Source organism: Rosa rugosa, chromosome 6 (genome assembly GCF_958449725.1).
Source record: "Rosa rugosa chromosome 6, drRosRugo1.1, whole genome shotgun sequence".
Classification (NCBI taxonomy): Eukaryota; Viridiplantae; Streptophyta; class Magnoliopsida; order Rosales; family Rosaceae; genus Rosa; species Rosa rugosa.
This window is the reverse complement of record NC_084825.1, coordinates 13,095,665-13,110,771: the sequence shown is the minus strand read 5'-3', so window position 1 is coordinate 13,110,771 and position 15,107 is coordinate 13,095,665. Positions and strand designations below refer to the sequence as shown.

The window sequence follows — 15,107 nt, the reverse complement described above, 5'->3', positions numbered from 1 at the left end:
AAATCAGCACAATCGTCTTCTGTAACCGAAGATAGAGCCAGACGAAGAGGTTTGTCGCCACCGCCATGAGAACAGAGAAGCAAGCGAGAAGTTTTGTCACCGCCGCTCACCGAATGGAAGAAACTATGATATCCCTCTCGAGAGAGAGTCAGAGCCATATTCTAGGGTTTTTTTTATCGATTGGACTTTGAGAAAGTCCAGAGTTAGGAAGTATTAAAAATTTAAAACTATGCAGTTTCGAATAATAGTACATACGTATTAAGGTTTGTATTTGATCATAATTCTACAATCAGAAATCGGTTTAATGAAATGAACAGAACACTGGACGAATAGCTCATTTTCTATGTTCCTCTGTAATTTTAGAAAACAGTGGAAGTATTGGACTATCCTCAATTTAAAATCTATACATTGTGGTCTCAAGTATCTCAACTTTTCCATTATCTTCATTGTTGATGATCAGTTCTTTTTTTTTTTTTTTTGGTTGATTATCAGTTGATCCCACTATTGTAGGAGAGCATTGGTGGCAGTCAACTAGGGTTTGCAAATCAAGGTAGTCCATTCGAATTGGTTGATAGTATTGATATTTGAACATTTTGATTAATGTCGACTAGTAATAATATTTCTGGGTGATTAATGTTATTCAGTGGGAACTATAAACTTTCACTTGGAATGGTTGCAGATTCGGGCAAAATCGGGTACATGCTGATTTGTCTGAATTTGAGACGAGTGCAAATAAACTGGAAGTAAAGGTATGTGCTATTTTCCATGCTCATCATTCGTTTCTCTTCCTAGTTGATGTAGTTTTCTTGTTCAATGTTCAATAAAAGAGAAAATATCTCCTCCTGTTAAAGTAAAATCCTAATTTGTGTTTGGCCCAAACTCTAGGTTACTTGACCTAGTGGTAATAGGGTTTAATTAGAAGAATCTAGAGATTATTTTTCCTTGTATGATTCAGACTCTATGCATTGTAATCCTCTATATAAAGAGGCCCTTATTATCAATGAGAATACACAGCGATTTCCTCTCAATTTCAGTTTCTCTATAACACGTTATCAGCACTAAGCCCTAACCTTGAAACCCTAAATTCGTAGCCTTCAAATCCCAGAAACCACCGCCGCCCACTTTGAAGATCTCAACTCCAGGAGTCTAGAACCGACGGCCCCACCCCTAGAACCGGCCGGAAAACCACCAAACCGGCCACCGGAAGTAGCGAAAATCCCTCTGCCCAGTTCAAAGCCTTCCTCCCAGCCTCTTGCAGCCATACTCCACCAGATTGCCGGAACCGGAAATATTTTTCTCGGAACCGGCCAAAAGGACCCCAAACCGACAACCAGAAGCTGTTCCATCTTGAACCGCCGACATCCCTTCCAGATCATCCCAGCCCCTGCTTCAGTCAGCCCTACGTCAACCCAACCAAAAAGCAAGCCCAGAAGCAAGAAGAAGACTCGGCCCAGAAGCAAGGGACTGCCTCGGCCCAGAAGCAAGGAAACAACCCTCAGCCCAGTGACGCAGCCCAACTGACATCAGCCCAGAGGCCCCCCACGTCAGCATCTGCGTCAGCACTGCCGCGTCAGCAACCGACTGCCACGTCAACAATCGGTGCCACGTCAGCAGATCAGTCAACTCCGGTCAACCTTTTTCCGGCGACTTTCCGGCCAACTTCCGGCCACTTTTCCCAGTGACTTTTTCGGCCAAATTTTCCGGCAACCTATTTCAAGGTAATTTTTACTAAAAGTTCCCGTTTTTATTTCTCTTCTCTTCTTTTTCTCAAGGACTTGCAACATCCCTTCTTCTACCCCCGTTTCTTCATCATAGGGGAGACCAAATTAAGCCGAACTGTGGGGGTTCGTGCTCACTCCAAGCTTGGAGCTTGTAGAGTACTCCGAACTTAGAGTTTGCTGAGATAAAATGATCGACCACAAACGTCATTGTTTCGATCTAATCCAACCCCTCTTGGAATCGAATTTCTTGGAAGCGACTACGCTCGGAAATTCCTAATTTCTTGGAAGCGACTACGCTCAGAAATTTTTATTGTTTTCGTGGTAGCCTTTTTCGCTCCTAAACTAACCCTAATCTTTTGTTGTTTTTCAGGATGAGTAACCTGAATAAGTTGAGCTTCGCTCCACTAGAGACAACAGGCGCAGGATACCATAAGTGGGTCCGTGATTTGCGCCAGCATCTTAAGGCTGATGGGATCCTGAGTACGATCCAAGAGCCGAGTCAGAACATGCTTACTCCTCAACAAGCTACTGCTTTTGAAGCGAATAGAGCTACAGGAGAGGCCAATGAAGCTAAAGCCATAATTCTCATGAGAAGGCACATGAATGACGCGCTCCAAAATGAGTACCTCAATGAGGAAGACCCCAGAAAACTATGGGTAGAACTCGAGCAGCGTTTTGGCAACGTTCGTGACTCCCTATTTCCTGATTTAGAAGTGAGATGGCATAGCCTTTGCTTTTGTGATTTCAAGTCTGTACTTGACTACAATTCAGAAGCACTTCGTATCGAGTCTTTGATGGAATTCTGTGGGCGGAAAATCACTGATACGATGTTAATCGAGAAGACTCTCTCTACCTTCCCTGTCTCTGCATTGATGATAGCTAAGAACTATCGGATTGATGTCAATGCTGGACGCATCACAAGATTTCATGAGCTTATTGGTGCCATGATCGTATCTGAAAAGCACGACAACATACTTGTGAAGAACTATAACTCTAGACTCGTGGGAGAAAAGCCAATTCCGGAGTCTAATTATAGTCGCGCCCCTAAGGGAGGGCGCCATGAGCGAAACCCTAAGGAAAGGGATTATTCTGGACTTTCTAGTCCATATTCTCGCCCCAAAGAGGAAGGAAACCGCCAAGATAGGCGTGCACGGAACCATAGAGGTCAACGTGTGAAGAGAGAAAGAGGCAGAGCCTCCGGCTATGGTGGTGGCGCCACCATGGATCATAGCTGTCCCTAACGCGCTCTAAGCTCGCCTCGATCAAGGGAGCCTGACCATGATGATGCTTGTCTTCAGTGTAGAGCGTCCAGACATTGGGCCAAAGCATGTAATGCACCCCAGAATGTTGCTAACGCGTACAAGACGTATTGTGAAGAAAGGGACGCAAATTACATGGAGCAAGAAGATCAAGATGACGATCTCGCTCTAAGGGTTGAAGACTTCAAAGGCCAAGATCCAGAGACTGGCGATTTTGATTAAGTCTTTTTATTTTCCAAGAGATGTAATAGGCAATTGCCATATATTTTTGTAGTAGATGCCAATGGTATTAGTCTTTCTTCAAAGTAGGCGTACTCAATGTAAATTTGATGTTTAGGAAGGTTTTGAGATAAGTGGTACTTAAGTGAGCCTTGCTCCACCGACATCTCTCTACTCACCTGGTCACATTTGCATTGGAATTACCGAAAGAAGTTAGACGACTGCCATTGTTTTGCATTAGCTAGTTTATTGGATTAGATTTTCTTTGGTCAAAGAGACAATGATGTAACTTCGTTGGCTTATGAATAAAATTTCGAGTTCTTTTCATTATGACTCTATTTTAATTCTGAGCATATTACTTTGTGACTACGATGGCTGGGCTATCAGTATTAATTCAAGGACATGGAATAGCCCAAGTTCCCTTGCCAAATGGCACCTTGATTAATGTCACAGAAACTCTCTACGCTCCTAGGGAAAATCGCACCTATGGATAGCCAACGGATTCCATGCGAAAACGCATGTAGAGAACGGAAATGAGTTCCTTTGCTATTACCCCTAATGATTGCGAACAAAGGCGCATCTTAGAGAAGTTTATGTGTCTCTCTAGTGGACTTTATGTCACTATTCGAGCTATTGAATCCAATAAAGTTATGAGAGAAGATCTCTTGGATTTAGACACATATTGGCTTTGTCATGACAGGATAGGTCATCCTGGTCATGATATGATGATCCGTCTACTAAAGACTTCACACGGACATCTTTTCTCTCGAGCGAAATGAAGCATGAATCAAAAAGTTGATTCTTGGACTAAGTGTGACCGACGCTACTGCCTAGGGCACTGCCTCCATCCACCACCAGCCTAGGGCTGGCATAGTCCCTATTCATGACGCCATGGATGGCGTCCATCATGGTGATGGTGCCCCAAGTGATGCTGCAATCACCAACTTGCTTCAAATAGCGTTTCAGACGCTCAGGCCCAACCAAAATCTTCATTGGTTACTTCTATAGCCTCTCGCTCGTTTTACAAAGCATGTTCCTTAGGGAAACTAGGACTGAGACCGTCCTATGCAAAGGATATGAAAATACTCATTATGTTCTTACATAGAATCCGTAGGGATTCTGTGGACTAGTTCAACCAACTTGCGGACGTTTAAATATCTCATGATGTTGGTTGACACGCAAACATGTTGGTCACGTGTTGTGCCATTGTCCACTTGTAATGCTACTTAATTATGCTACACTCCTAACAAATATCATATGACAACGGGCTCACTCCCCGAATCATCCTATTCTGTCAATTGGACTTGACGATGCTAGAGAGTTTACATCGAAGACTTTCAATGGATATTGCAATGGGATTGATGTTGGACATCATATTCTCATGGACACACCCAAATGGTCTCGCGAAAACGACTACGATGGTAGTCAGGACATTGGTAACGCGCACCAATCTCCTTATATCCGCTTAGGGTAATGCAATATTGCATGCAGCTATGCTAATTCGTCTACGACCCACCGCCACTCAATCTACCTCTGCGTTACAGCTAGTGACTGGGTACAAGTATCGTACTTACGCATCTTTGAGTGTGCCACTTATGTGCCAATTGTGCCGCCACAGCGCTCTATGATGGGTCCTTACAAACGAATGGCCAACTACGTTGGATTTGAGATTCCAACAATCGTCTGCCACTTAATGCTCTTGCTAGGCGATCTACTTACCGCTAGATTTGCGGATGTCACTTTGATGAGACAGTCTTCCCGTCGTTAGGGGGAGATAAGAACACGAATGTTCAACAGGAACGACAGGAATTGTCGTAGTCTGTCCCCACTCTGTCTCATCTCGATCCCAGTTAAAGTGACGAGATCACACAAATATGCTGCAAACATGCCTGCAAGGATGGACGTCCCTACGAGAGGATGTAGCACCACCCTACACAGAGGTAGGCATAGCGCCAACGCCATAGAGAGTGACACTTTGGCGTTACAGGCCAAAGCCCCAGCTAGGATGAGTGGGAGGCCCGTGAGTTCGAAGGATACTTTGGCACACTCCAATCCTTTGATCATCGACACTCAAAATCCATCTCATGAGTATCTTCCGGGTTATGGTTATCGTTGGGAGACGCCTAAACGTCAGAACCTATTCCTGAGAATATAGAGCTCTATGAAACTTACACTAGTGTACATGAGACGTGGGATAGAAACTCCATCATGATTGATGATGTAGTTGCGCATGATTTTGTTGAGTCTGATGATATCGAACCACGCTCCGTTGATGAATGAATGCCAACGTAGAGAAATTTGGCCTAAATGGAAAGATGCGATCTAGGTTAAGTTGGATTCTCTAACGAAGAGGAGGGTTTTTGAGCCAATGATGCCAACACCTCCTAACATAATACCTGTTGACTAATGGGTCTTCGTTAGAAAGCGTAGTGAGAAAAAGAGATGGTAATCTCGCCTTATGGCGCAAGGCTTCTCATAAAACGCCCTGGAATCGACTACGATGAGACATATTCTCTCGTAATGGATGTCATTGCACTCTACTACCCTGTCAGTTTGATAGTTTCCGAATAACTGATCATGCAGCTTACAAATGTGGTCACTACGTATCTCTATGGGGATCTAGATACGGAATATACATGAAGGTTCATGGTGAACTTCATTTACTCAAGTCAAGTGGCTCTAGACCACGGAGTGCGTTTGCAATAAGTTTGAAACGCTCACTAAGATGACTACTTGATTGGGAAGGGATATGTTCGCGCGTTTTCATAACAAGTTTCGGATTCTATCGCGGTTCACGTTGGACATGATCTTCATTGGAAGCCCTTAAAGAGTTAAGGGAAACCGTTGAACACTTGAAATCCGATTTTGAGATGAAGGATTTTGGGAGAACACGATTATGTCTCGGTTTGGAACTTGAGCATCGTGTTGATAGATGCTTAGGCATTTTGACAAGGTCAAACCTTCAAGCACCCCCATGATCGTCCGTAGTTTTGATCCTAAAAAAGATCCTCTTCGTCCGAAGGATGATGGCGAAGATGTGCTAGAGGCGGAAGTGCCCAACATAAGTACAATAGACACATTATTGTACTTAGCTAAATGCACATGACCGGACATCTCGTTTGCAATGAACTTGTTAGCTTCGCGCCAATGCGACGCCATTGGATTGGTGTAAAAGATATCTTTCGATACTTGAGATGTACGATTGATATGAGCTTGTTATATCCCTACAGAAAGATGATGGATTCGGACCCATCACACACCAGGAACGCCGCCAACACTGGCCTGCGTCCTCTATCCTCGTCCCAAAACGACATGTGTTTTGGAAGGTTTTGCTGATATTGGGTATCTCTCTGACCCATACAAAAGTCATTCCCAAATTGGTTAAGTGTTCACCATGGGTAAAGACCTTGATATCTTGGACGTCTACAGAACAGACCCTAGTCGCTATATCTTCGAACAATGCAGAGATCATTGCTCTTCACGAAGTGGTTCGTGAATATATATGGATTGGATCCATAGTTACGCATGTTCGAAAAATTGTGGTTTGAAGTTTACCTCAAATGAGCCTACACAAATGAAGCAAGGCTACATCAAAAGCGACAACACCAAGGATAATCAGCAACAACGTACAAACTCTCCTCAAGATCAAAGTGAACTAGGTTCAATCTGAGGACAGTGTGGCAGGCTTGCTCACTAAGTCATTGCCTAAATTCCACTTTCGAGAAACATGTTGGTAGCATCGTTTGCGGAAGTTATCCGAACTCTCATGACCATTGTCATCAGAGGGAGATGCAGACATTAGGGGGAGATGTTTACATGTATGGTCTCGAAACGTGAAGCTGCTATTTTTCCCCTTCGACCGAGGTTATTTTTGTCCCACTGGGTTTTTGTTACTCGACAAGGTTTTTAGCTAGGCAACGAGAGAAGCACCGCGTTTGGGCAACATAAGGGGGAGTGTTAAAGTAAAACCCTAATTTGTGTTTGGCCCAAACTCTAAGTTACTTGACCTAGTGGTAATAGGGTTTAATTAGAAGAATCTAGAAATTATCTTTCCTTGTATGATTCAGACTCTATGCATTGTAATGCTCTATATAAAGAGGCGCCTATTATCAATGAGAATACACAGCGATTTCCTCTCAATTTTAGTTTCTCTATAACACCTCCTACATATTTCAGAGATTCTCTTCTTAGTTTTTCTTGCTTAATTCGGAAGGTATGATCTTTGGTTAATTGGTATAAATTTGCATACATAACTTATCCCCTTGACATTTTCATATAATTCATGTTCCTTTGCTTATCAAATTTGCAGGTTTTGGCAATCAGTACTTGGGAGGGGAGAGGCAGGTCCCCCAGCCCAGGAACTTTATGATAGATCGTTTTCCCTGATTACTCGAGGCAGGCCTTGGCAGGAGCCCAACAAACATCTGGGACCCGAGCCGGTTTACAATTGGGAGTAGACAAACCCCGCAACGTCCCAAAGCCCACATTACCTCACTGAAGTGGTCAGGTGGTAGGACCCGCAGGCATCCGCAATTAAGCCTTGAGATGACTTAGACACCTGTGAAGTTGGCACATTTCACCGGCGTTAACATAGGCCCCGCAAGACCCCGACACTCAGCAACCTTCCAACAAAGGATAAATTGACAACTCTGGGGCTCGAAACTTGGATGGGGGTGCCAACCAAGGCAAGATCCTTGCTTTTGCCAATCCTGCCAACCCTTGTCAGCATAGACATTCCACTCTGAATGGTTACATATTCGGCCAAGTGGGGTACATGCTGATCCAACTAAATTTGAAATCACTGCAAATAAGCTTGAACTAAGGTACATTCTATGTCCCCTTAGTTGTACTCTTGACTATACACTTTTCCTAGTACTTCTATGCTCTAGTGCCTTTATGTTATTGTCTACAATTTGATCAAAACATATCATGTTCAAAGATGTTGCATTATCCGCATGGTCTATGGATTTAGCAGTGTTCTAAAACTCGGCCGCCCAGGCCGCCTAGGCGCTGGGCGGTGAGTCTCCGCCGCGATTAATGTCAAATCGGTGGAGGTGGGCGGTTGGGGTTTGGGCGGCCGCCTAAGCGGTCTAGGCGGGCGATTAGAAGCCTCGATGGTTGGGCGGACTGCAATTGAAATTTCTTCTCCTTTTCATTTTAATTTGGATTCGTTTCAACACCGATGGAGGTCGGATCCTCAACTGCGATTGAAATTTTTTGTCTTTCTGAGTTTTGGCTAGATGGGTCGATCTGATTTTTGGGTGTAGATTGGTGGGATTTGATCTAAAGTTCGCTGATTGGATCCGGTGGAACACAAATTTATCTGGGTTCAATCTGAAATGGTATATTTCTATATCTCAATCTCAGACTGCAACTTCGTTGACCAAAACGCTCCGATGTCAGATTCGATGAGCTTAATCGACTCGGGTGTTAAATCTAAACAAACCAATCATGTACAGAGGAGCATAAACATTGTGGAATTTGGAAGGCTCACTTCGTTAGGGAAGTTTATACTGAATTCTGAATACAATAAACTCTCTGGGGGTATAGCTCAGGATCTTGGATCACCGACTGAACTCGAGTATCTTGACCAGTTCTGGTTTTCAAGGTTGGGTCTTTCATTCTAGCTTCATGAATTCTAGGGCTTTGAATATCATGACAGATTGGTGAGTTGAGCAAGTTACAACTTCTCCAAATTTAGGAAAACCAAGTTTGAACTGAGGATTCTGATACGGTATATTGGAATTGGAAACTCTGTTCACGTTCTTGAGCCTGTACTGATGGTTGATTCTTAATTGTACTAATAGTTGTTGGGCTATTATATATCATATAAATCAATCATATAATACTATAATAGTACTGATGGTTGGGATTTTTCCTTACTTTTTGACATAATGGGATTTTTCTTTACTTGAATTTCATTTTTTTTTTTTTTGTCAGAATACTTGAATTTCAGTTGGGTATTTCATATTATAATGTTTATGGAGATTTGAGACAATGGATTAGCGTATGTTTTTTTTTTTTTTTTTTTTGAGAAGTTTGGCGTGTGTTGGTATGATATGGATTTAAAATTGGTAAGTAATGTTGAATTTTTTTTTAATTTTATGTAATTATATGTTATAAAAATAAAATAAAAAATACAAAAATACAAAACCGTCTAGGCGTTGTTTGGCTCCAATTTTGTTGCAGCTGGTCAACAGTCTCTTTTCTTGCGCGGGCGTGCCAGCACCGTTCGGGTGCGGTCGTCGGGGGTGTCCCTTGACCTGACTTCTTTCAAGCAATTGTGGACGAGGAGAGCACCAACCTCGTCGTGGGATTCTTTGTGCCTCGTGGTGAGGACTTTTGCTAATCTTCTTGCGTCACCAAATTGATACTCGATGTTGTAGATCGAGCAGAGCGAGAACCACCGGGAAGTAGAGAGAACTTGCTAAAGCGTGACTTTAGCTTGGCTGGGTTGCTAGGGCGTTACCCTTGCTTGGCTGGTTCTGTAACCGTTGTGGTCGCGGCACTACCGTCGGCTCCCGAGGAGACTAGGACCGAAGCACGTTGACAGAGGGTTTGGTGGCACTGAAAGTCGGCTTCTGAGAAGACTAGGACTAGGAGTATGATCACCGGTAAGAGAAAGAGAAGGAGAGGAGTTGCTCTTAGAGAGGTTTGCTCTAGAGAGAACTTAGATCATCTTAGAGATGTTGTTGTTGAATGTGAATGTGTGAATTGTGTTTCAATGTAACCTCTATTTATAGGCTACCATGCCAACTACTTTGGCATTAAACAAATGAAAGTGGAGCACTAATTGGAGATAAGGGAGGTGGAGGTGTAGGTGGAGCACTAATAGGAATGATGAATTTGGGAGATAAGGGAGGTGGAGATGGAGGTGGAGCACTAATAGGAATGATGAATTTGGGAGATAAGGAAGCACTTTCGGCTCCTTTATTCCTTCATGTATATCTCCATCAGAAATTCAGATTCTGGCCATGATGTCTTCATAAAAAATGTTCCACTATGAATCTAGATCATGCTGACCAAATTTCAGAGCTTTCTTCCATGTGGTTGGGCCGAAAATGCTGCTGGACCTCTTACAGGTCCAGTTTTCCAGTTTTGCTTCTGTAGAAAATTGGGCTGATTGTTTGAAGGCCTTCCACTCAAAAAAAGCTCTTGCACTCTTCATAAGAAATGATCCTTGGGCTGTCTAGAATGGATCTGGAAAGTTTCAGCACATTTCGATTTCATTTGGTTAGTCTGCCACCCCTCCTTCCTTGTCTAGCTCGGTTTTTCCTAGCCGAAGTAGAAAAATATGCTAAAGTTGACTTGTCATACTTCCATAGTAGGCTTTATTTAGCCTCTAAATATATATTTTGAGCTTGTCGACAATATATAGCTTGAGCCACTGACATTGGCTCAATTTCTCCAAGACACGCCTTGTCAGGCCAAAATGTTCATTTTGGGTCCAAACATTGCCCCCCAGACCTCGAAGTCAAAGGTCCTCGTCTTGACTAAAGAGGTCTTGAATCAGCACTGCTCTTATAATGTTGTTGCTCCAAAGCCACTTGTATTGGCTTGATTGTTTCCATATAGGCCTCTAAATAGGCCATAAAGCTTGAATGCCACTACTGAATTGCCTTTGTCATGAACTGACGCTTCCTTTGCCAACTTTATTGCCCCCCATGGATCTAGCGAAACTTGGGCAGGTTGTAGGCAATCAAAACTTTAGCGTGCCCCCCATGCGAAGGAGACTGCTTTTGATCGCGAATGAGGATCCTTCTCTTCCTTGGTGGTAGCTTCGCCATGTGTATAGCAACAAGTATCTGCCTTGTTTGCTGGCTCTCTGTTGATTTTTTCAAATGTAGGTGTTGGAGCCGCTTTCCTGGCTAGATCAAGGCCTATAGTACTTGGCGAAATAAGATGCAAAATAGCAAACTGTTTGCTTTCATTTAATCCTTCGCGAGTCTTATGCCAAAGAGGATGATTGGATCATGGCTATCGTCATCATGACGTGTGACCAATTGAAACCACCATATTTTGCTGCAACTTTAGCATCTAAAACCGCATCGGTTTTAATCATGTTTTAAAAAACATCAGGCCACTATGCTGGCCCTGCGGTGATAGGAAAAGGTGGAATATCTTCACTGTCGCCTTAGATGCGATTCTCAAGATGGAATAATGACTCATTAATTATCAACTAGGGCCATTCACTGGCCCAGCTAATAAATTAATCTCCAAACATATTTGAGCTATAAATCAAAGCGTATTGGAGAAGTATCTTCACTGTCGCCTTAGATGCGATTCTCAAGATGGAATAATGACTCATTAATTATCAACTAGGGCCACTCACTGGCCCAGCTAATAAATTAATCTCCAAACATATTTGAGCTATAAATCAAAGCGTATTGGAGAAGTATTCCTTGCGACCTAGAAATGGCATCCAAGAAACCATTCGTTATCGATCAGGCAGATGAAATCACTGAGAAAGCCGCATTCGTCTGGCGAACTAACATGAGTGTTCGATGTAGAAGTCAGAACGGAGAGGAGAGAAGTCGACTGATGGGCTTTGGTGGCGGTGATAGTCAAGCGAGTCTGGGTCCCACACCTCGTGATCGTTTGCCAGATGATGCTATGGCCTATTATGGGCTTCCCATCCGCCGTCCCATAGCGGCTCTTCGGCAGGTGCCTGGTGATTTTAGCAGTTGGGGACCAAGGAGGAAAGTGGGCTACTGGCCTACCGTCGCTCCCGAGGAAAATATTTGGTATCAGGAGGTCCGAGCGAGAGATTTGGCCCGATGGGATGCGGTGGGTATCACCCAAACCATCGATCTATGCTTCTGTCTTCCCAATAATACTAGCCCTGCACCGCTAGCTGCCGCTCTTTGCTTCTGGAACACCTCCAGCAATACATTCGATTTCCGGTTTGGGCAGATAAGCATAACTCTGCTGGATGTTCTTACCATCACGGGGTTGCCCATTGACTTTGACCCCTATGTGCATGGTCAGTTTGATGGCACTCAATTTTCTTTGAGAATGGATATGGCTGGTCGAGGGCATCACAGCAGATCCTACCCATCCTGGCGCGAATATTACTGCACCCGGCGTGACCATACAGGAGGTATCGCATTCCTGGAATTCTGGCTTTGCAAATTTATCTTTTGCACTTCTTCCAACAAACCTACTGGACCTTGGAATTCTCTGGCCACTGCTCTCTACAATGGTATTTGCGTTGGCCTTGGGCAACCTGTATTGGGTGCGTTATATCGCTCCCTTTATAGAGCCGTAATGCGCCCATTTGATACCGAAATTAGTGGCCCCTTCTGGATCCTTGCCTTTTGGCTGCAGATTTATTTCCCTCTCTTCCGTCGCGGTGATATTCCAAAGGAACCTCCAGTTGATTCCCTTTTGGGGAACTGGCTTTGCCGCAACGTAAGGTATCGAGCTCCACCCTACTCCGAGTGTTTTATTTACTTGTACTTGCTGGGAGAGATGCCGGACCCAAAAATAGTCCTTTCTAGGCGATTCCCTCCTCCCCTTGATGATGGCTTTCTGCCCAGTGGACGGGATCATAGCGAAAGAGCCTTCCTGGCCTTTCGTCGCGCCATCTCCTGCTTGGATATTCGTCTTGCCACTGAACGCGTAAGTTATGAGCTCTATGCCCCTAACCATTTTGCTCGCCAATTTGGGTTGGCCCAGTTGGTACCCTGGCCTCTGGTTGATTCTGCCAATTACTACACCTCTTGGCGGAGATTAGCCCCACCTGGGTCTGCCCCTTTTCAGAGTCAGTTTACTTTGATAGTGATTCCCCCTTGGGTCAGAGCGCTGTACCCCCTCAACGATGTCGACGATGATTATGCTGATTGGTGGAAAGAAGTGTCCGTGAACTGTTGGGACCTGCCACATGACGAACTCTTCGTCCTGATCTTTCGTGGCATGAGTAGTCCTGGTCCGGAGGACCGCAAGATTCTTGAGCGCTTCTCCAACCCTGCAGCACAACCCCCGCGACCTATTCTACCTTCTCGCTCATCGCGTCCAGGGATACAAATCCACGAGCCTAGGGCAACAGTAAGTTTTTGTCTTTCTTCACCATTCTTTTTCCTTGTGTTGATTTTCCCGCTCTTATTCCTGAGTGTGTTTTGCAGCAAACTACCTGGAGCAGGATAGCCTCTGTTCAGGCGGGGAAACAAAAGGCAATAGCAGAGGAGACTTCTGAGGGAGAGTCTTCGCATGATGAAGATCCCGCTGAGGTAATTTAGTTAAGAATGATCCCAAACTTGTATATTTGGTGCTTCCCCCCTTTTTGAGTTATGACTCTTTTCTCGTAGAGGCCACTGCTGTCTTTGCTTGCAAACGCGATCGAGCTCAATTCGTCGAAGAGAGTTTTGAAGATGACGAACCTCTGGGAATGCGATTGGTAAACTCCGACCCCGTCTTATCCTTTTTAAATTTTAGAATCTGGGCAGGATCTTCACTATGTATCTTTTGACAGGTCCGTCAAAGGACCACTAATCCCTCTCGCCTGAGCGAGGCTGGACCCTCAGCCACTGCAGAAAAGCCAACTCTCTCGCTAGTTCAAGCATCAACTAACCCCGTGGCGCCTCTTCCGTCTCCCACATCTACAGAGCATCTGCAAGGCCCTACCATTCTAATAACGATCTCCGATGACGACTCCTCGGAGCATGAAAGTGTGGAAAGCCACTCTGAGGATTCTGCCGCTTATGAGGAACTGATGACGACAGAGATTCTCGCGGCACTAAAGGTCCAAGAGGTGAATGAAGTGAGGCCTCTTCCTCTTGGTGACCACGTACCAGATATTGACCCGACAACTCGAGAGGTAAGCCACTGTTGGACAATGCTTTCCATTTCCCTTTTGATCCAACCCCACTCTCTGACATTTCTGAATCTAACCAGGATTCTGTTTGTACCGAGGAGGTGGCTACAAACGCTGAGGGTCCTATCGGTCGGACAGTAGCCCAAGAGATGAAAAATGATACTGACGGTGGTGGTACCCCCCAAGTCTTGCGAATAAATGAGACAACCGTCGAAGCCGAGGGCCCTGTGCTTGAATCTGCTCCACTTGCCCATGGTGAGCCGCGAGTTGAGTTTCCAGATTCTCCCGCGGCTGAAGGGACAGACCAACCTATTGAAGATGAAGAAACTGAGGAAGTTGTCCACCCTTTTGCATTGGTGGTTCGTGATCCTGTGGCGCCTCCGCCGCCTCCTACCAGATTCGAGAGATTGATGAGGGTGTTAGAGGTAACTCCTCCTTCTGCTGTGGATGAGGCTAAGATGGTGCTTCACGAACATCTGGGTCCTCAGGTATTGGAGACTGACATCCTCTCGCGAGTCTTGGAAGCCCTAAGGTATCTTTGCCAGGAGAAGGCATTGACCCTGCAGCAATTTAGTGCCATTGACGATCTGCTGAATGAACTTGGTGAGGCCCGCCAACGTCAACCGGCCGCGAACGCCCAGGCTCACGACACTCGAGAGGCTTTGAATAGCCTCTCTCGAGAAATGGACATCTCTCGCGGTATTTTAAATGAGCGAACCAACCGCCTGCGGGAACTACAAATCCAAAGGTCCGACTTCAAACTTCGGATCGAGGACCTCCATACAGGTTTAGCCTTTGTTGAAAACGCGATTGCTACAGAAGAAGCCCAACTCGATGAACCTCTGGCTGCTTCTGAAGAAATGGGCCGCAACCTGGCCCATCTCAGAGAACGGGCCACTCAGGCCGAAGCTAGTGCTATTGCGGCGAATCTCCGCGTGGAGGAACTTTGCTTGAAATTGAGCTTCATGGGCCAATCTCTGTAGGCCCCCTCGAAAACTGTTCGGTCTCCTTACACGTCAATAATCCCTTCTTTTCCGAGATTTAAGGCATTAATCACTCGTTGAAAAACAACAGTCATGAAAAATAATCTCGTGA

At 44.8% G+C, this 15,107-nt stretch overlaps 1 protein-coding gene and 1 long non-coding RNA gene across 2 annotated transcripts in view; both read left to right on the top strand.

Annotated features, from left to right (window-relative positions):
• LOC133714601 (uncharacterized) overlaps positions 1–15,107 on the top strand; it is a 64,340-nt gene that overhangs the window by 32,218 nt on the left and 17,015 nt on the right. The window lies entirely within an intron of this gene.
• On the top strand, positions 12,134–13,775 carry LOC133713489 (uncharacterized). Its single transcript, XM_062139526.1, has 3 exons — positions 12,134–13,428; positions 13,509–13,595; positions 13,671–13,775. Exon 1 carries the CDS (start codon positions 12,215–12,217, stop codon positions 13,343–13,345), a length of 1,131 nt encoding a protein of 376 aa, XP_061995510.1. The 5' UTR covers positions 12,134–12,214; the 3' UTR covers positions 13,346–13,428; positions 13,509–13,595; positions 13,671–13,775.